Genomic DNA, 21,331 nt, shown 5'->3' with positions numbered 1-21,331 from the left:
GCTATATGCTCTGCTGCCATTGAAATGCAAAGTGTGTTATGTATCCGGCATGCGTGCATTATTTCGCTGTACAAGGTGCTCGACCATGTCGTCAAACCGGATGCAAAACCCGATCGCAGAAACCCTTTTTCTTTAGTTCTTTCTGTCGGCGGCTGTGGGAGCCTGCAAACCCCTCTCCCTCCCCGCCCCAGTGTCTGGTGGAGGAGAGCGGTGTTACTGCTCTCTCCCTATGTCGCTCACAAAACACACACAATTTTCCCTTTTCTCACATTTTTAGTGACATGATACACATCCTAATTGGTGCCTTGTCCTAATCGGTCATGTAGAAACCAGATAATGTAAAGCCAGTCTGTCCACTAGTTAGGTGGCTACATGCAGGATTCAGTAGTGGCTGTGTATGATGATGATGATGATGATGATGATGATGATGATGTGGGCAATCATCATATGAAAACACCCACATACATACACTAACACACACACACACACACACACACACACACACACACACACACACACACACACACACACACACACACACACACACTCAATCGATTTCATTGTGTTGACACTGTGACATGAGCTCAGCCATTACACCAATGAATCTAATGCAGCTGCTTGATAATGCAGCTGCACTGTAGCTCTACAATATAGAGGCATGTTATCACTGGCTCATTGCTTCTCTGCCAGTCCCCATGCTGACTCACTCCATTGATTTCTATGGTAGCAAGAAGGGCAACTATCAAAGAAAAGGTCTCAATAATGCTTAAAAGGCTATAATGTTATGGCATAACAAGTCTACAGTGTCATTGTGATGCACCAGACATGTTGTGCGTTTTCTTGTTTTAGTTGCCTCTCTCCCTCTTCCACACAAACTCATAAATACACAGGTCCTGCAGCCCAGTGACCCCTCAGCTGACGCTTCAGTCAAAACTGCATGCTGCACAGTTATGTTTACTGAATCAGGACTCCAGCAATGAATGCTCTTGTTTGTCAAGCACAGACTCATCATATGACACATAGGAACACAGTGAACTATTACTGTACAGTAGTCTGCAGTAATTGTGTTGTGTTGCTCCTGCTGAGCAAGCTGCTGGTAATTACGAGTATCCCAAGATGGGTGGTTGAAAAAGTATATTTCAGGTGTTTCAAGATCCTGAAACACATGAATTCAGGAGGATATTTGGGCTATTTTGGATCACAATGTATCAGAAGATGTCTTCTTATTTGCTTGAAATATCTCTTAATTCTGATCTCTTTTTGAACTCTTGCGTGTAGGGGGAAAGGAAGGAAGTTGTTTTTTAGCGGGACATACAGTGAGGTTTCCAAGTACACTAGCCAGCTCACCAGCATGAGGAGCTATTTTAGAGCTGTATCAGGCCTCGAATTACCATCAAGCAGTCCCCATCTTCAGTTCTGGACGTTCATATAATAATAAAAAAGACCACTGGCAATACTTGTTTTCAGTGTTGCTGAATCCTGTTTGCTATATATGTTTGATTCACAAAATGGATGATTTTTGATGGACAAATAAATTCTTTATAGCTCTGCCCAGTCTCAGTGACGAACAGAAGCCTGCATGGGGCACTAAATCAGTCCAAACCACTTAAAAGTATAAAGGCCAGTGCAAGCCCCTGAGTATTGTAGACTAGACAGTGAAGAATATGGTAGGAAAGAAGAGAGGGACATGAGGCGCTATAATAATGCTGATTGCCTGAATCCATACCATTTTGGCAAGAGTTTGCAGTCTGAGAAAGAGACCTTATCCAGTTAAAAAGGCAATTTAAAAAAAGCAGATAAATTATAACAAAACTGATTAAAGGAGGCTTGATGTAGTGAAATCAACAAAGTTGAATCACAATGACATACTAAGACAACTAAGAACGACAAGAAATGTAACATGTGATCTTGCTTAAATCATTAAGATGGTCTTTTTAAGACTTTCAGCAGTGCAGAAGTCACACTCATCTCACATCATCTGACATTTTGGGAAATACACTTTTCACTTTCTTGCCATGAGTTAGATGGGAAGGGTTTCCCATTCTCATATTCGTCTGTTGAATATATTCAAAGGCTACAGCCAGTAGTCAATTAGCTTAGCTTAGCATAACCGTGAAACTGGAAACAGTTGGAAACAGCTTTCCTGGTTTTGTCCAACAGTAACACAACTTTATATGTAATTTGTTGAAAGAAAACAATAACAGAGTAAAAGCGACAAGATTTAGTTTTCCGGGTACATGTGCTGAAGTCTTATTGTGGCTTTGAGGTATTCATAAAGTCACTGTTCCTGGCCAAGAAATAGTCCAGCACATAGCCACCTGTTAAACTACAACTTGGAGTTATACACATTCCATTTTCAGATGTATGGGTTAAACAAACATTATAAATACTGATAATAAGCAAGCTTCAGAGGTGATTGTAGGCACATTGTGGTATGTATTGACAGAACAGGGCTAGCCGTTTCCCTTGCCTGTTTCTAGTCTTTGTGCTAAGCTAACCGGTTGCTGGCCACAGCCTTATGTTTAACAGACAAGCATGATAGTGGTTTCAACCTTCCTCTGTCAACAAGAAATATGTGTATTTCCTTAAGGATTGGTATTCCTGTAACACAGAATTGCATGCAGCATTAAAGTTGAGCAGTTTCATCAAGACATATCTCAAGTTGTATGACTTCACTGTCACCTGATATCTAAAAGTTCACAGTGAATGTATAAGCAGAGATCAAGAATTCCTAATTCATTGGAATTGTGATCACATTATTATGTTTTAAGTTGAAATATTCTTTATTTAGTAAAAAAACGCTAATTGCAAACCTTCGATTGGAATTACAATCACATTTCTCAAACTACCAGCTCACTCTTGCAGTGTTCTTTCTCATTTCTTACACTGTTTATTGAGGGGGATCTAATGCAATTCTCTGCTCTCTTTTTCAGCTCTCACCCCTGGTGCTGTGAGGAGCTCTGCCTCGTGGAAACAATTTAGGAGCTTCGGCCCTCTTTTATCCCTTCTTTCCCCATAACCCCTTCCTTCCCTCACCCTCCGCCAAGCCCAGCATTGCTTCCACGAAGATAATCCTTCCTCTTGCATAACACAGGAACACATAAGCATTCTGATCATATACCATACAGGTTGGGACATTATACAGGAAGACAAGTGAGCAAAGACTTACAGAGTGCTGGAGAAATGACAAAAAGGCAGTAAACAGAGGACGATATGCAAACCAAAGGAATGATATTTTTAGAAAACTGATGATGTGAAGATTGATATTTTGTACATCAAACTTTTAATACGAGCTCATAAAAACCCAAGGCACGAGGACAGACCTTTTGCACGCACAATCCAGTTTAGTTTTCTTTATTAACTAGACACGCACATCACAGTCTCATGATGATGTGTGAGGTGATGCCCACCATTTCTGAGGATGGGCGAAGTGGGACTGGTGGGGGTCCTTCCTCACCTGCCGGGACAGGAGTCGGAGGCTCCGGAGGTGCAATGGGAGCCGGAGGATTCAGTGGGAGGGAGGCAAGGAGCGGGGGAGACGAAGGAGGCAGTACGGGGAACCTGGAGTCGTTAATGGTCAACATGCTGACCGAGAGGGAGAGGCTCCTGGAGAACCTAAGGGACACACAGGACTGCCTGGGCACGGCTCAGCTCCGCCTCCGCGACCTCGGCCACGAAAAGGAGTCACTTCAGAGGCAGCTATCTATTGCTCTGCCGCAGGTACAACCGTGTGTATGAGTATGTGTATCAGCCTTGTTTGGAAGTGAAAGTATGAGTTTTGGCTGATAGAAGTGTGTTAGGTTGAACACCCTTCCTTTTGAGATAACACTGTTTATCCTCTGTGCTCTCGGTGTTATGTGCGAGTGCTTTATTCTGAGTGTGTGTCATCGTGAAGCGAGCTCGTGAGACAGTAAGCCTTTGCCGTGATGGTTCATGCAGAGAGATGCTAGAAAGTGGATGTTAAATACGTCCCCCTCTGCATCTTCAGAGGTTTCCTTATGTTCCTATCATCTTCTGGCTGTTTAGTCTAAGTTGCATCTGCAGTTTATTCTCATTGTGTGGTCAGGTTTTATTATGTTAGTTGACCATGTTGTTAGTGCTCATATGTTAATGAGTTCAGCTTAATTTAAACGAGTACTTGATTTTCCATGAATTCTCTTTAGTTTTATGGGTTAAAACTGCTTATTAATAATAATTGTAATTTAAAGATTGAACAGCTTTCTCATTTTTCACTTCCTTTTCAGCACTAAATGTGAGGTCCCGTTATGTTTTCTCCAGCTTCTAAAATCTGTAAAATTCCTTCTGTACATGTTGTGCTTTTTCATAAATGTTGTATGTGACTCGACTGATCCCGTATGAATCCAATATCAGGAGATATTGTCATCTGTTCAAGCCTGAAGGGTATTTTAGGGTATATAATATTTAAGATGACAAGAAAACAAAACCTAAACTGACATTTAATTATCACCTCTAGATGTGAAACAAATGGTTGATTAATCATTAGGATGATTGACAGAAAAAAGGCAGCAGCTATTTTGCTAATTTATTTATTGTTAAAGTAATCTGTTGTGAAGATTTGCTGCATGTCCTTGTCTTATGTAATCATTAATTGAAAATATATTTTTTGGATAGTTTTTGCAACAAAACAGGTATTTTGAAATTGCCAATTTAGGCTTTAAGAATGTGCAGCGGGTATTTATAAATATTTGTTCATATTTGATCGACTTACTGTTATCATTTACTCAATCAATAATGAAAATAATCGTTAATTGCAGCCCTAAATACCTCTGCGATGATATTTCAACAAAGAGTTACATGTTTGAACTTCATCATTTTAGATGTAAATTACCGAATTGCATTTATATGTACAGGTGTTTCTGATAATTGTGTACAAAACCTGTAAATAATTTTGCTGCTAACAACAGTCAAAGTCATTTCAGAATCGTATTTCCTTATGTAACTCAAGTTTCCTTTTACATCAAAGAGGGGCTGCAAATTAATTCAAACGAATGGAGGCCTATACAGATAGAGTGAGATGAAATAAAAAAGAAACAATACTGGGGACAAGAGAAGCCTACTGAGAAGCTGACCCCTATCCAAACAAGAAACAATCCCATACGGCTGACAGCCAATGGACCCACTGAGTAACCATCTGTATAGATCTCTTTCTGGCTCTTTCTCTATTCCATTCTCCATGCAAACACATATCAATTTCATATGTCTACTTTCAGCTATTTATGACTCAAAAGGCCGGTAATCCTGACTGTAAACATCTGCACATCATTGGCATTCTCATAAACAGCAATTGTCTCACACTTGAAGGCTTCAAAAGCGTTTTATGGAGACATAAAGAAATCGCTGACCATGGATCAGTGTTTCAGCAGTCAGTGTCTCATCAGTGTTGTTCAAGAAAATCTTGTAAAACACTATCCTGTTTGCATTCCTTTTAATGCGTAATGCAGGAGTTGCAAATGTGTTCCCAGCGGTGTTGTAAATGATATACCGATGATGTGTTTTTGGGGGTCTCTCTTGTGCACCAGTGCAGTGCCATTGTGTAACGGCGTGATGTAATCCATCCACAAACGCAAGTTCACAGAGAAATATGAGCGAGAGAGAGAGAGAGAGAGAGAGAGAGAGAGAGAGAGAGAGAGAGAGAGAGAGTGGTGGAGGAAACTGTGCCAGTGATTTACATGATTGTTATGAAGGTTTACATCATCTGTGTTTCCCTACATCCTGGTCTCAGGTGTTCAACCCAGTGTGTTTCTGGAAGGCATTGGTTATGCATATAAGTGCAGCCAACTCCATTTTATTTTCACAGTTAATAGGTTTGTATGGCCTGGATTATCATTTTAAACTCTCAGGGCTGCTCAAGCAACTGAGCAGAGACCACATACATTTAACTATTAAAACCATACATTTAAACAGTTTGTTTTCTTTGCCCCTGAATGCAGCTTGTGTGTTCCACAGGAGTTTGCTGTGTTGACTAAAGAGCTGAACGTTTGCCGGGAGCACCTTCTGGAGAGGGAGGAGGAGATTGCTGAGCTCAAGGCGGAGAGAAACAACACACGTGTAAGATGTTTAGCGGCCATTTTGCTTATTAGCACTGTAACAGCCTCTGTGTTATCTTCCTCACCCATTGTGGTTGTGTGGGTGTGACACTTGCATTTGCTTCCGGTCTTTTTTTTCTTCTCTTTTTCTCTTACTCTTTCTACTCCATATTTTCTTTTTGTGTCCGTATCTGGTTTCCTTATCTCTCCCACTGACTCCTTGTCCCTTTTTGCAACTAGGTGCTCTCCTCACAATTTTATCTCATTGCCACTTTTAAAACCCTTTACTCCTCTGCATCTTCTCTGAACCGTCCTTGTCCTTCTCGCTTCTCGCTTCTCTTACCTTGTTCTCTCTGTTTACGTCTCTCACTCTCTTTCTCTCCTCATCTTATGTGTCTCCGTCCATCAAATTCCCTTTCTCTCTTTCTGCTCACCTCTTTGCATTCTCCTGCCATGCACCTTCCTGTCTCCTTCCCCTTCAACCCACTCGTTCCTGTAGTTGTTGCTGGAACACCTGGAGTGTCTGGTATCTCGCCATGAGCGCAGTCTGAGGATGACAGTGGTGAAAAGACAAGCCCAGTCCCCGGCAGGGGTCTCCAGTGAGGTGGAAGTCCTCAAGGCCCTCAAGTCTCTGTTTGAGCACCACAAGGCTCTGGATGAGAAGGTGGGTCAAACTGGTGTCCTCTGAATTTGATATGAGGGCCTTATCAAACTGCTAAATGTGACATTTTGGAGAAAAAAGGTAGCTGCTTTCAGTAGCTGAAAAAGACAAACTGAATGCTAAGATGGCGGACCAACACCAAACAGCAGCCCATGCGGCAGACAGACCAAGCTAGCAGCTAGCTGGTGAAAATGTAATTATTTACGCACTAATACTGGTACTTAAACCCAATGACCTCACCTTGTAACTCATTTAACTGAACCTTCTGCAACATTCTGCTAAAATACAAGGACATTTCCAACTTTACATTTGTAGTTCTAAACCCCACTTTTTCCAAAAAACTACCCACAATTCTCTACATTGGCTCAATCTTCATGATTCAAATCTCTTGTGTTCACATGGAACACCCTGCCATTTAAAATGGAAAATTATAATATTCAACCAGAGTCTGACTCCTCACATGAGCAAACATATATGTTGCACAATCGTTCAATTAGTAATACAAGAGCCATAGTTGAGCAGTTCTGTTTTGGAGCAATGGATGCCAACATAGAAGAGAGGCATAGCAAGAGTGAAGGAGGAAGACGAGCATGGCCAAGGAAAGCCATAATATCTGATGAGATTCGAGCCACTTTGGTTGACCATGGACCGAGTTCACATTCGGTCAGACATCATTTTAGTATTTCAGTACTGCATATCAATACAGTACACAATGATTACTGCAGTACAGTATTGCAAGTTGACCATAGTGCTGTAAACAGAAAGTATGTATTACAGTATGTGTTATATATGAGTATAAAAACATTATACAAAAAAATGCCTGTTCTTATGTGCCATTTGAACACCAAATACCATTATTAGAAGACAGCATGTTTTGAATGCAGAGTTTCAGTCTGTGTTTCTTCTGCTGACAGTGGGAGGTATGTTTGAAAAAAACGTGTCTAAAATAATTGAGAAAAATTGAGAGCTAAACAAAAAAGAAAAAACAGAGCCAAAAGGAGAGTGACTGTACAAGGTTAAATTCATGCTAATGTTGCTCTGTATCTGCTGGATGTATACATATTATGGATGTATAAAGAGATCGATGTATCATACATCCATGGCAAATAGTCTGTTTGTTAACATGTTAGCCATATTAGTTTAAAAGTTGCTACAGTATGTCCTGTTTCTTTTTTCTGCAACACTCAAATAGATAAATAATTTGTTATTGCAGATTTAAGAGTAAAAGGTATTGATACGATTTTCAAATCAACCAAATTTGACTTAGAAATACTCTTAAATTGAAATCCAAATGTCTCTTAAGTGTGAAGCCTATTAGCAGGGCAGGACTGTACTTAAGGTAATCAAAAGGAACTTTTAACTGGTTATGAAACGGTCTTGATTAAATACTGATGCCTCAAAATGACCTACATAAGAAAATGAGACCAGCGAGATGATACTCTATTTCTAATAGTTGTTCTTAATACTTGTCATCGGTGCCAGATTCTGCGTTAAAATTATACAAAATAATGCAGCTACACCAGAAAGCTCAGACTCCAGCTGGGACTCCGTCAGCAACCTCTGGGAGGGCTCCGCCCGGCAACAGGGGCTCCTCCCCAGGCCAGGAGCAGAGCTTTGCCTCACAGGTCCGCTGGGAGTCAGCACCTACACCACGCTGCTGGAGACCCAACACGTATTACTGGGCCTGCTTGAGGGAAGGGAGCCACGGGGGAAACAGAATCAGGACTGTACAGGATAGACTGTCAGATCCTTTTAAAATGAGTAGGACTCTGGTCTTCGAAAATACTTAATATCAACACAAAAGTTCCTTGTATTGTTGCTTTAAGTAAAATGTTTATATACTTGTACTTTACTTACTTCCCTAAAGCTACTTTGTACTTCTACTCCATGATATTTTAGGTAATTTTGGAAATATACATTCTACTCCACTACCTTTATTTGACACTCATAGTTTACTTTTATTTGAAAAAACACGTTATACTTTTAAGACATAATGCCTCACAATACTTATTATATGTCAAGTACAAAGTATTTAAAATCGACTCCACCATCACAAACTGCAACATTAAAATTATCTTAAACACGGGCAGAGGTGAATATATATCAGCCTCATTGATTATCTCATCAGGATGATCACAACCAAAATACTGCAGATGGGATCAACTCAATGCACATACATACCTTATGGACCTTTTATCAAGACATTCTGTACAGATGTTAGTGTTTTGGCCTCTTATAACCTGTTTCTTTCTATCACAGTTATCAGGAAGGTCAAGAAAATGTAGTTCCTTTAGGGAGTCTGAGCAGATCCGTTTCATCAACACATGCAGCTTGTATCGTAATTTATACACAAAATGATGGGCAGTCATTGCTCTATCCCATAGGTCCGTGAGAGGCTCCGCGTGGCACTCGAGAGGGTGTCCACGTTAGAAGACCAACTTGCAGCATCATCTCAAGAGGTAAAGTTCAATGCAAATTATTTTTCTGGGTCTCAAGGATGCTTGGTGTGACGCAGCAACTTTCATTTGTATCGTCTGTTTGTCCATTTTGTCTCCCCTTTTCCAGGTAATCTCTTTAAGAGACCAAATTAAAAGACGTCAACAAGGGGTGGACAGCGGGAAAGATGTAAGGGAGGGCTTTATGCATGTTGGTTCCAGTTGTTTTTGTGTATGTGTTAGCGTCCAGAAAGTAGATGTAATGGTAATGTGTCAGTGTGATTTTAACTTGAAGAATGATCTATTCTACATGTATTTTGTTTATGCTACAACATCAACTGTTTCTAACTGGTTATCCATCTTGATCACTCTCATTATTATTTTATTTTTTATACTATCATCATTCCAGCGACTACCCAATGGTCCCTCCACTGGCCTGGAGGACAGTGAGTTGGAGAGACAGCGAGAAGGAGAAATAGAGAGGCAGAGAGCTGAACTCTCCCAGCTGAAGGAGAGGTTGGCCCTCATGTGCCGTCAGGTGAGGTTATGTTTCTGTATACCTGTCTAGTGTTGACCAGTACGACATCTGTGCAATCTTCATAATATGTTTATAGATACGATTAGCAGTGGTGAAGCTTAAGGTAAGTGTTGATTGTTACAGGAACAGATCCAGCCTCGCTATGTCCCGCTTTGCCCATTCTTAAGGCTAAGCTAACCTAATTGGCTGCTGGCTGTAGCTTCATATTTACTACAGCAAGCAGCCATTTAGCTTAGCATTAAGACTGGGAACAGAAGGAAATCGCTAGCTAACGATAACTATTTCTGTGACAATCAGCATACTTGCACAAAGGGTTCTTGATTTTCTGAAATAAGTCGCGGCAAGGAAATAAATAAGCGCATTTACCAAAATGTCCAACTATTCCTTTAAGATTAGGGTTTTGTTCGCACTGAGGACTTGCCAAGGGTCTTCTCAAGTATATAAATACAGGTGTATGTGCTTAGTAGTATAGTAACTATTGTAACAAGTGTATATAATGAAGGCTTGCTATTATTAAAAATAATATTGTGCATGCTGCATTGAGTAAAGTTAATCTATTACACAAGTATTTTCAACAGTATATCCCAAGAAGGAGGGGATATATGTACAGTACGTCTACTAGTCTCCCTCTTCCCTCTTGTGGTCAGTTAAACTATTGCATCTGCTTCAAATAGCCTTCATTTTACTGATTAGTGCACAATAAGAAGCCATTTGAATGTAATCATAGACATACTGTATGTACCACTGTCCGACATGTATAATGGGTGAAAAAGATTTAGGTCAAAATAACCAAACTTCAATTGTTTTTGACTTTCTGGTCAGATGATAAAAGGATTTAATAGAAATCTGAAAAGAAGCACACTCTGTCTTTAGTTTACTGAGTGCTAGATTCCCAACATGTCACCCTTATGTCAGTGATGCTTTTAAACAGTCTTACATTAACCAGACAGACATTTGCAATGCATCACTTGTCGTGTCTATTTACACTTGGTACTGTGGCAGTTAACACTGACTCACGTAGGTTCAATCTGTGTCATCTTGTGTCCCTTTGTGTTGTCATGTCAGGTTGGGGAAATAGAGGAACAGCTTGCGACCGCCAGGAGGGAGGTGACAAAGTCAGAGGAGGCCAATCAGAAGCTCCAAAGGGAAGTGAAAGAGGTCTGTAGGGCCATTCTGTCTCTTCCTAGCCAAGACCCCATGCTCTCTCAATTCCTTGGGCTCTAAGTGTATATTTGAACACAATGCGTATATGTTAGGAGGTTGTTTTATTTTGATAATGGCGTAACTGCAGATAAATAAGTCTAAAATAAATGCAGACAACATTTTAGGTAGACTCCTGCAGTGTTTAAATACTACCTATGCAGGACATCCATTCTAATGTTCTCCTCTTTTTCTTACCTATAGCCATTAGTTATTACATACATGTGTTATCTCATCTATATAATGAATGCCTGAATTGCACATCATCTTCTTTAATTATGCATTTTTGCATCCTCCAGGCCCTTTGCCAAAGGGAGGACATGGAGGAAAGGATTACAACACTAGAACGCAGGTAACCTTTGCTGAGTTTAAGGAATCTATTCTTAGTTTTAGTGGGACTCGCACCTTTTTTTCATTTGGAACCAGAATTTCATACATCAGCTGTAATGAACAGAGCAGAAGGACCATTTGTTTCACCTGTTGCCTGGAAATGTGTTGCAAAGATGTCCTCACACCTACTTATACAGTAAGGTTGTTTTACATAATAACATTTGCATTACATTCTTATAAAGAATGCAGCTGTGAGCGAAAAGCAAAAAAGCGGACTTTGTGGCGCAGTTTGTTGCAAAGATTAATTTTCTCATTAAGATGAGAAATTAGCAGTTTTAATCACTTTTTTAAATATATAATACAACGATAATTTTAAAAAATCCAGAAATGCGGAGGAGCCAGCCCTCACTAATGTGTGCAGGCAAGAACAGTAGAGCTGCTTCTATGTTGCCTCAAGGGGAACAAAAGTCTGCAATTAACTTGCTGCTGCTTGTAAAACTGTAATGCTGTGGGCGCACTGATAACTGAAGGAAACCCGGATGAGCAATTTCACATTTTGATTGACCCAGAGTTTCTCCCATCTGGATTTTGGATATTTGACAGAGAACAAAGGTTTGGTGGTATTTTAGTGAATTAATCAATTCCCACCATTGCGTATAATCACATATATATTTCTGTAATGGCCAAGAACTGCAGCTTTAATAATTAAATCATGTATTGGTGTTGAATGCAGGTACCTCAGCGCCCAGAGGGAGGCGACTTCTCTTCATGATATCAAAGACAAGCTGGAAAATGAGCTGGCAAGCAAGGAATCACTGCACAGACAGGTAAGGATGGCTTCAAATAATACATACCCAAATGTATCTGGTATGCAAGTGCCATCATAACAGTCATAATAGGTGTAGGACACATTTTCTATCAGACCTCTACTCACATATACTGTACATTTGTGTTTTGGTACGTGTCTCCAGAGTGAAGAGAAGAACAGACAGCTACAGGAGCGTCTGGATGAAGCCAAGCAGAAGCTCCAGCTGACCCTGCAGAGGGCAGAGACGCTGCCTGAGATCGAGGCCCAGCTCGCCCAAAGGGTTGCTGCTCTCAACAAGGTACTTTGAGTCCGGGCGATCACATTCTATACCTTCCTGACCAGAAAACCTGCCATTATTATTCAGTGCTGACAGTAGCATTTCAAGATTGTGTTCATTGTACAGTTGCCTTAACACTGTAAATATGCTGTCATAGCCTCTATTAATCAAATAATCAGATCACCCTGACTTGTTTGAACAAATATCCTCAAGCCTGTATTTAAATCTATTCTCAATCCATCCATGCATCAGAAAAAGACTTGTAAGATCATCTAGAAATTATGCTTCTTTTAATTTAGGCAGAGGAGCGCCATGGAAACTTTGAGGAGCGACTACGGCAAATGGAAGCTCAACTTGAAGAGAAGAACCAAGAGCTACAGAGGGTAACATCTTTTATTTTTCTCTACGTGGCTACATTTCCCATTTTAAGCAATGTGAGAATGTGTTTTTCTTTCCTATCTTGAGCTCCTCTCTTCTGACTGTTTCATTTCAGGCGAGGCAGAGGGAAAAGATGAATGACGAACACAACAAACGGCTCTCAGATACCGTGGACAAGCTTCTGTCTGAGTCCAATGAGAGACTGCAGCTCCACCTCAAAGAGAGGATGGCAGCACTAGAGGAGAAGGTAACGAGGAGACAAATTAGTGGTGCAGAATATTTTGTGATAAAATAAAAAATAAGAAAAAGTGTCTTTAAGATTGCGTATTCATTCTTTTGCTCTGTTAGAATGCCCTTTCAGAGGAACTGTCTAATATGAAGAAAATCCAAGATGATCTTATAGCTAATAAGGTAAGCACTTTTTCAGCTATGTTATCATTTTAATCTCCTGTACTGTGAGTGAGGCAATTCATTTTTTTATCATGTGAAACTTTTAACAGCATTGTTTATGCTTCACATTCTCATTCTCACCGTTTTGCTAACGATATTGACTTTTAATTCAGTATCACAATTTTCCCGGTTCCTAAAAGTTACACTTATCCCTATAAACAAGAGACGAGATTTTTGACAAATGATATGTTCGTTTGAAAAAAGCAAGTTGTGTCTTTTTTCCTTTGTGCTTTAGGAACAGCTCCTCGCTGAGCTGGAGCGAATTCAACTGGAGCTGGATCAACTGAGAGGCAGGCCTGGCTCTTACTCCAGGTTAGCCACACTGAACATTTAAGGGAATATATTTATACAATATGTTCTACATTTTGTCAATGCCCAAATGAAAACAAAGTCTCCCAAGGGATACTTTATGTACACAGACTTTTCTGAGCACAAATATGTGTTTACCCCTCGTTTAAATTGTCATGTACTTTCACTAAAATCTATTTTAAAAAGTAATTATTTATACTATACCTAGAGGGTGTTTTTCTGGCTAACAAGAATGCAAATTACGTATGCAATTTATAAATACAATTTCTTAATGCATTTTTTTATTTTTTCAGGAAGACCTGTCTGTGTGATAATGTCATGATTGTTCACCCAGGAAAATGGGGACACTGTCATTTTCAAGTACTCACTTAACAAATTATTTTTGGATCTCACCATAGGGCAGGCAGCGTGAGCTCACTTCCCTCCACCCTTTTTCGAAGATCTCTTCCAGGGAGCGCCTCGGAGCTGCGGTACCCGCAGGGTGGAGGCTCGCTCCCGTCCGGCTACAGCAACTCCTCTGGGGTGGTGGTCAGGCGGACACACCGAGGCCGGTGGGGGGCTCGAGACGATAGTAACAAGGTGTTGATTTAAGACTGCAATGATGATGATGATGATGATGTCAATATGTTTTTGTTAATAGGATGATGATTTCCTAAATTATCCCCTCTTTCCAGTATGGAGAATGGGACAGCGGCAGTATGCTTGGTCCCGGGTTTGATGGTGTGGACGGAGGCTGCTCTGATGATGAGGACGACAGGGAGACCATGTTTGGATCGGAGCTGCTCTCGCCCAGTGGACAGACAGATGTACAGACTTTGGCCATCATGCTACAGGAGCAACTGGAGGCCATCAACAAGGAGATTAAGTGAGTATTATGTCTATTACAGTGTTGGACAACCAATATTTTTGCCTACACATGATGTGGAGTGAAATCAGCCTGATATTAAAAAATCTGTTTTCCTTTCTTCTCAGGCTGATCCAAGAGGAAAAGGAAAGCACCGAACTGAGGGCAGAAGAGATTGAGCACCGGGTCAGCAGCGTGGCCCTCGATGCCTCACCTCTTCCCCCCTCCTCTCTGGGACGTGACAGTGTTGGCAGGGGATACATGACTCCCTCTATCACCTCCTCTACGTTGGCGTCTCCCTCACCGCCCAGCTCTGGACATTCCACCCCCCGCCTGCCGCATTCCCCCGCCAGGGAGACTGACAGACAGGTACTGTGTTGAAGTTGTGATATAAGCCTCATATGTGCTTCAACTGAGGATGATTTAAGAAGACCCTGTGTTCACATAACTCTTTTCACCCTGCAGAATAGCAAAGATGGTGAAGAATGCAGAGCACTTGCCCTGATTGACTCCAATCCTTCTATCCCTCGAGCCCTACGATTGGACCGTATGACACACACTCACCCAGGGGCAGGCCTCGACGACCTGCGCGAATTTCGCAGGTACTCTCAAGAAAGTTTCCTCTGGAATAGTTTTTTTGGCTAACGAACTAGCCCTCAGATATGCTCAGTGTCTGTGTTGATTTTACTTCCTGTTTCTCCTTTATCTGTTTGTTTAGTCTCTCCGCGGACGGTTCTACCACTGCTAGCCAGGATTCCCTCCATAAAGCCAGCAAAAAGAAAAGCATTAAGTCGTCTATTGGTCGTCTCTTTGGCAAAAAGGAAAAGGGGAGGATCGGTGCTCATGGGCGTGAATCTTCCTCACTGGGTTTGTGAACAGATTGAAAACTACTCATTTACGTCGCTTTTTTTTTGTCTCCAACTGACAAATATATCTGTTTACAGCAAAATAATCAACAGCGAGGTGGATTCATGAAATCATTATAATATTTAACCTTTGGCCCTTCCAGCCTCCACACCCTCTGACGACCTGGGTTCAGCTGACCCATTAGGCCTGGCTAAACTTGGGACTGGAACAGTGGAGAAAGACCGCCGCAGCAAAAAGAAGTGAGAACAGTCATTTTTCCACGTTTCTTATGGTTTTGACAGATCCATGAACCCTCCTTTGGTCAGGTGACACTTGTAGAGCATGGCACTAACCAGGCCTGCTGGGGCTTTGATATCCCTGGTGCCAATCATTTAAAAATATATGCCCTTTTGGTACTGCAAGGCACAAAGACTATGGTATTTAACATCTCAAGTAAAATGTGATGTTCTATTTATAAAAGAGACAATGGTACAGTGAGATATGAAGACATGTATCTTCATCTTTTCCATTCTCCTTGCAAGACACGACCTGTTGGAGGAAGCGTGTCGTCAGGGTCTGCCTTTCGCCTCATGGGATGGCCCGACGGTCGTTACGTGGCTTGAGGTACGTCATTGCATCCTGTCACTGATGAGTTTACATAGACATCCAACATCTTCCAAACGATAAAACTAAGGGGTAGGAGTTCATTTTAGTAATGGTGTCAGGTTAGCATTAGGGCTACATAATCTGTATGCAGCAAAGGTTACACTCAAGCATTGTTTTTTCCTCATGCATATTTATTTTGGGTGTTGCTGTTGACATCTTCTTTCTGTCCATCCAGCTGTGGGTAGGGATGCCTGCATGGTATGTAGCAGCATGTCGCGCCAACGTGAAGAGCGGTGCCATTATGGCCAACCTGTCGGACACAGAGATCCAGCGGGAGATCGGCATCAGCAACCCTCTACACCGGCTCAAACTCCGTCTGGCCATCCAGGAAATGGTCTCCCTCACTAGTCCATCTGCACCTGCAAGCACTCGCTCTGTAAGACTAAGTAAAATAAATAGCATGATATGAATCGAAACATCAGATCATACATTATTTGCTCACACAGATGAGACATTAGCAAATTCATTTCCCCATGTCAAGGAAGAAGACTAATATTATATTTTGTTTACAGTCGACCAGTAACATCTGGATGACACATGCTGAGATGGAGTCTCTCGCTGCTGCCACCAAGCCAGTAAGAATATTACTCGTCATGTCAAATCTCAAAAGAGAATTCAATATTTTAGGATATTGATTTAATCTTTGTGTATGAGTGTTGCACTTAATAACTGTTTTGATACAAACACGTTGACATTAACTTCTGTTTTTAGGCATGTAGTATAATTCATTGTTTATGTTTTGACATCATAATTCTGAGAAACTTGACCAAAGGTCACACATTGATAAGCTTTTTTTTTCTTTTTCTTTGTCTCTGATTAGGCATGTTTGGCTACATCTTTCCCTTACTATTCCCTCAAAATCTGGTTTGATGTAGTGATTTTCCAACTAATTCTCACTCACTAACAAAACTTTTCCTCCCTCTGCCTTCCCTCTCTTCTTTTCCATTCTCTCTTGACTTTGATTCACCATAACACACACACACACACAAACACAAACACACACAAACACACTACCCCGCTGGTAATCTTTCCTCCCCTTTGCAACTCTCTATCCCTTTTCTCTTCCATTTCTTCTTTGCCTGAAACACAAGGAGCAGAAAGAGTTTAGCTGGGACCAGGTGAGTTTTTGCCGTTTCTTTTACAAATATTTAACTAGTCCTGTGTTAGGTCAAGAGGAACAGATTTAAATACTCAGGATAACACTTTGGAATCTGAAGAAATATGAAAACTATCCACAAACCTACATTTTTATTCAAACACTATTAATGCGAAACACTGGTGTGATCTGTTAGCTACTATGCCTACATAATATATATTTCCCTCACTCTGATGTAAACTGTGATCCTGATATGAGACAGAATTGTCTCAGTGGAGTAGGTGGATTCAAAGGTCTGGACACAGGCAAGCAAACTGGGAACTTGTGTGAACTCCATTGTTCCTTGTGTAGACTCTTGCTTTTGAAGAACCGAGGGTTGCATACTTTAGCTAAGGCTGTTTCCAGTTGTAAACATGTCCCTCATCAAATGGCTAAAATGAAAACCAGGAGGGACCAGCACAGAGAACAACTGAGCTAATATTACCAACATTTTAATTATTAAGGCTTTTTCTCAGAAGTGACTTTGTCCCTGAGTCTGAGTATTAAATTAGAAATGCTAACCAAAAAGTTGCTCATGCTTTATAGCAACTTTAAGGTTGTCAGTCTGTAGAAAATATTCCTCTTTTTAGTTACTCCTTTAATGCACCTGGAAGTCCCTCAAACTGACTGTACGTAAGTGGCCAATGTTAAAAAGCTACTGTTAGTACGTTCTTTATGAATGTATTTCTGGTACAGATGCCCTGTAGCCCTTTTCCAGTAGGTAAGTGGTTAAACAGTCCATCACAGGCTGGGTGATCAGACCCTTAAGGCCGAGCTAAAATGGCAAAATAATGTCAGATTGAAAGAGGATTTTCTACAATCAGGCAACCACAAAGTTGTTCTTATTAATGGTTTATAACTAATCTGTGAAGCATGAGTAAATTATTTCTACCTACTTGCCAAGTGTAGAAAATATAAATTTGCTAAAACCCAGCATATTACATATCTCCTTGTTAACCATTATAAAAGTAATTATTGACTGCTTATAAACCCTTTGTAAAGGGTACATTGGAAAGTTGTACCAATCTTTCAAACCACATAATTCTTGTCAAACTCTAACATACAGTATAATAATTATGAATATCCCTGAACAGAGACCAGCAGAGCTCTTAATATTTCCCCTTTTAGCTTACAGTTAAATGTTTGCATTATTGCTTTCTAGCAAGCACTGTATGTACACCACTGTAGTGTATCTAGAATGCACAGTAAGGAGAACGGGACTTTGTGTTTTCTTGACCTACCTCCCCTGTATCGTCCAGATCCTGGCCTATGGAGACATGAACCACGAGTGGGTGGGAAACGAATGGCTGCCCAGCCTGGGTCTGCCCCAGTACCGCTCCTACTTCATGGAATCACTGGTGGATGCTCGTATGCTAGATCACCTCACCAAGAAAGAACTGAGGGGCCAGCTGAAGATGGTGGACAGTTTCCACAGGTTTTATACACATTTTCCACCTACTTCTTATGTGTACCCTCTTCTTTGGTGTATATATATATATCTGCCAGCTTGGATGGAAATTAGAGCGATGTGTTCATCTCACTGACAGGGTGAGTCTTCATTATGGGATCATGTGCTTGAAGCGCTTGAACTATGACAGGAAGGAGCTGGAGAGGAGGAGGGATGAAAGTCAACACCACAACCAAGGTGAGGCCTCTGTTTTTAATAACCAAATCCTCTTTTCATGGCATGATATCGAAGCAAACATTTACTAATGCGTTTTCCTCTTTAGTGGCCTGGTGATAAATCCATTGTTTGTACTTCCCCACAGATGTAGTGGTGTGGTCCAATGAGCGAGTGATGTGTTGGGTGCAGTCTATTGGTCTGAAAGAGTTTGCTGACAACCTTTTAGAAAGCGGGGTGCATGGGGCACTCCTGGCACTAGATGACACCTTTGACTACACTGACTTGGCCCTCCTCCTCCAGATACCCAACCAGAACACACAGGTACTCCACAGCACACCAAATCATTCTCATCCTGTAGACACAAAGCAGTGATCCCACAAATTGATGTTGCCACTCTTACAATATGTTAATTGTGATATTAAAACTGAGTTTGCCTCTCCTTTGCAGGCAAGGCAGCTCCTAGAGAAGGAGTACAATGCTCTCATCACCATGGGAACAGAGAGGAGACCAGATGAGGTATGACAAAGCAGACTGTCAGTAGAAAATCCCTCAAGATAATCACTCCTGCCAGGAGGCGGGAATGTGTGATGATTGAAACACCCGTGGCTAAGACTTCTTTTACTTAACAATAGAGCCGTTGATCCAAACGTTTCTATTTTGGCCCTTTGTTGAATGTGTAATGACAGGATAATTTCCTTTTAATTGTAAAATAACAGACTGAAATAACTGTCTTTCTTATAAAGAGAGCCATGGCATCCCTGCATGTACCACTGCTGTTTTTATACCACAGCTCATGAAATAGATATCTGATAATGCTGTTTGTTTAATCACTGGTGTTTTTTTTTTGGCATCTACAGGATGGCACGAAAACCTTTACACGGTCACCATCATGGAGGAAGATGTTTAGGGAGAAGGACCTCCGCGGCGTGACTTCTGACTCCTCAGAAACATTACCTGCCAACTTCCGTGCCTCCGCAATCTCAACCCCCTCCGTCACTCTGAGAAAAGTTCAGAGTGAAGGTGAGGAGATGCAGCTCACCGCGCCTAAAAGAACATGACTGAAGCACTGCCAGCATCAGGCATCGCACAGTGGTTTCTTCCTATGTAAACATTTGTGTGAGAGAAAAATGCATTATGAAATGTTAAACTAGCCACACTAACAAACAAAGTCAAAATATTTAAATTGAAAATGTATGACGCAGAGTCAGACACTCAGCAGAAGATGGTACTGCATGCACATGTGTGTTACTTTAGCCTGATGTTTGGTGTTTATTTACACTTCACACAACATTTTTAAGACTGAGTTAAAGAGCCAATGCTGAAATTTAGCGTGGAGAATAATTAAGGTCAAAGATTTCCGCAAAGCAACACAAATAACCTTGCAGTATTTGTTGACCACACAGTCAAATAACTGGTGATTCTACATTCACTTGTTTCATCTGAGTCCAACGATAGAATAGTGTTTGTTATTGAAAATAATTTCTTCAGCAAGCATACGATGGGCTTTCGGAAGCAAATCTAACACTATTCCCCATAATAGTTAGAAGCCATCATAATAGTTAAAGAAGCCATCTGGATTAATGCAAAAATATATGCAATCAACAGTTTTCCAGTGTTTGTTTTTTGTGATCTAGTTTTAACTACTGCACTGATTTAGGTATGCTTGTCTCATAGTTCCACGGCGAGTTGTATTTACTAATTACCTTATTTTCTCTGTCAGTAGGTCCTAGAGGAGAGTCGGGGTCTGTGAGAACATATTCTTGCTAAAAGATAAGCACACCAGGTGAGGAAAAATACCCTTACTGATGATTGTATCTGTAGCTAAATATAGCTTGTGTGAACACCAAATCAAACATCTCATCTCAGCAGGAGCTTTCACGGTTCTTGTGTGTTTTATTCCATTTTGTAGAGCCCCACCTCTATCCTAATCAACGGGAAGAAAACACATTTTTGGAGAAAAAACCCGAAGGATACAAATTAAAAAAAGGATACTAAAAGATGATCAACAACATCTGAGTGAGATTTCTCGAAGAATCAAAGACACTGAGTAAATGATTTCTTAAAAAATAATAGTGAGTGAATGTGTGTTAATCCATCTGTTTCTCTCTCTCTCTGTCTCTCTCTCTCTCTGTCTCTCTCTCTCTCTCTCTCTCTTTCTCTCTCTCTCTCTCTCTCTCTCTCTCTCTCTCTGTTTCTCACCCCATCTTGATCCATAGTTGTGGCATGATGCTGTTTGACTCTGTAGAAAGTGGCCTGTAGAAAGTGACCATCACCTATTGTGAATACATCTTCTGTTTTTGAGTGTGAGATGGCAATATTGACACAATGAATTTATAGTTTTTAAAATGTAAAACTGCATTCCTGTTGAGATCGAGAAAAAGATACCCCGTCACACATCCTTTCAGGTGACCTTACTATGATTTAGACAATATAACAGATAATAGAACATACTCTGTCTAGTAAAACAATACATTAGAGTTTGGGAAGAGTGTGGTTCAAAGGGAGAATATGACCGTATACAGGGGGAAATTAATTGTATGTTCTTAAGCCATAACGGACATGAGATGCACAAATGTGAATAGGATGGACAATGAGACAATTAGCCAAGTGCTTTCTGACAAAATCCTGTTTAAAGTGGGAAAAAAAAAAGAATTAAGCATTTCTGTTCATATGCATGCCAAAATCAACCATTTTAGAGTGAACATCATGATATCAATCATCTAATGATGTGAAAGCTTGGGTCAGGACTTTGTAAAATGTGTGTATTTTATTTTTATCATTTT

The 21,331-nt window shown here is 40.7% G+C and overlaps 1 protein-coding gene across 1 annotated transcript; it reads left to right on the top strand.

Moving 5' to 3' along the window:
* Window positions 1-3,387: 3,387 nt before the first annotated feature.
* On the top strand, window positions 3,388-20,315 carry LOC306733198 (liprin-alpha-3-like; the record flags this gene model as incomplete). The annotated part of the gene is made up of 30 exons (XM_079214404.1): window positions 3,388-3,720; window positions 5,968-6,069; window positions 6,547-6,711; window positions 9,093-9,167; window positions 9,274-9,333; window positions 9,553-9,681; window positions 10,747-10,839; window positions 11,181-11,233; window positions 11,945-12,038; window positions 12,183-12,317; window positions 12,596-12,679; window positions 12,790-12,921; window positions 13,023-13,085; window positions 13,360-13,436; window positions 13,874-14,012; window positions 14,108-14,298; window positions 14,406-14,646; window positions 14,743-14,879; window positions 14,996-15,144; window positions 15,287-15,383; window positions 15,666-15,747; window positions 15,965-16,165; window positions 16,302-16,364; window positions 16,881-16,907; window positions 18,184-18,359; window positions 18,472-18,569; window positions 18,694-18,869; window positions 18,996-19,064; window positions 19,406-19,568; window positions 20,269-20,315. The coding sequence occupies 30 exons, from the start codon at window positions 3,388-3,390 to the stop codon at window positions 20,313-20,315; spliced, it is 3,651 nt and encodes a 1,216-aa protein (XP_079070530.1).
* Window positions 20,316-21,331: the final 1,016 nt, after the last annotated feature.

Source organism: Taurulus bubalis (assembly GCF_910589615.1).
Source record: "Taurulus bubalis genome assembly, chromosome: 2".
Taxonomy (NCBI): domain Eukaryota; kingdom Metazoa; phylum Chordata; class Actinopteri; order Perciformes; family Cottidae; genus Taurulus; species Taurulus bubalis.
Note: the sequence above shows the minus strand (reverse complement) of the source record. Positions and strands in the feature narration are given on the sequence as shown.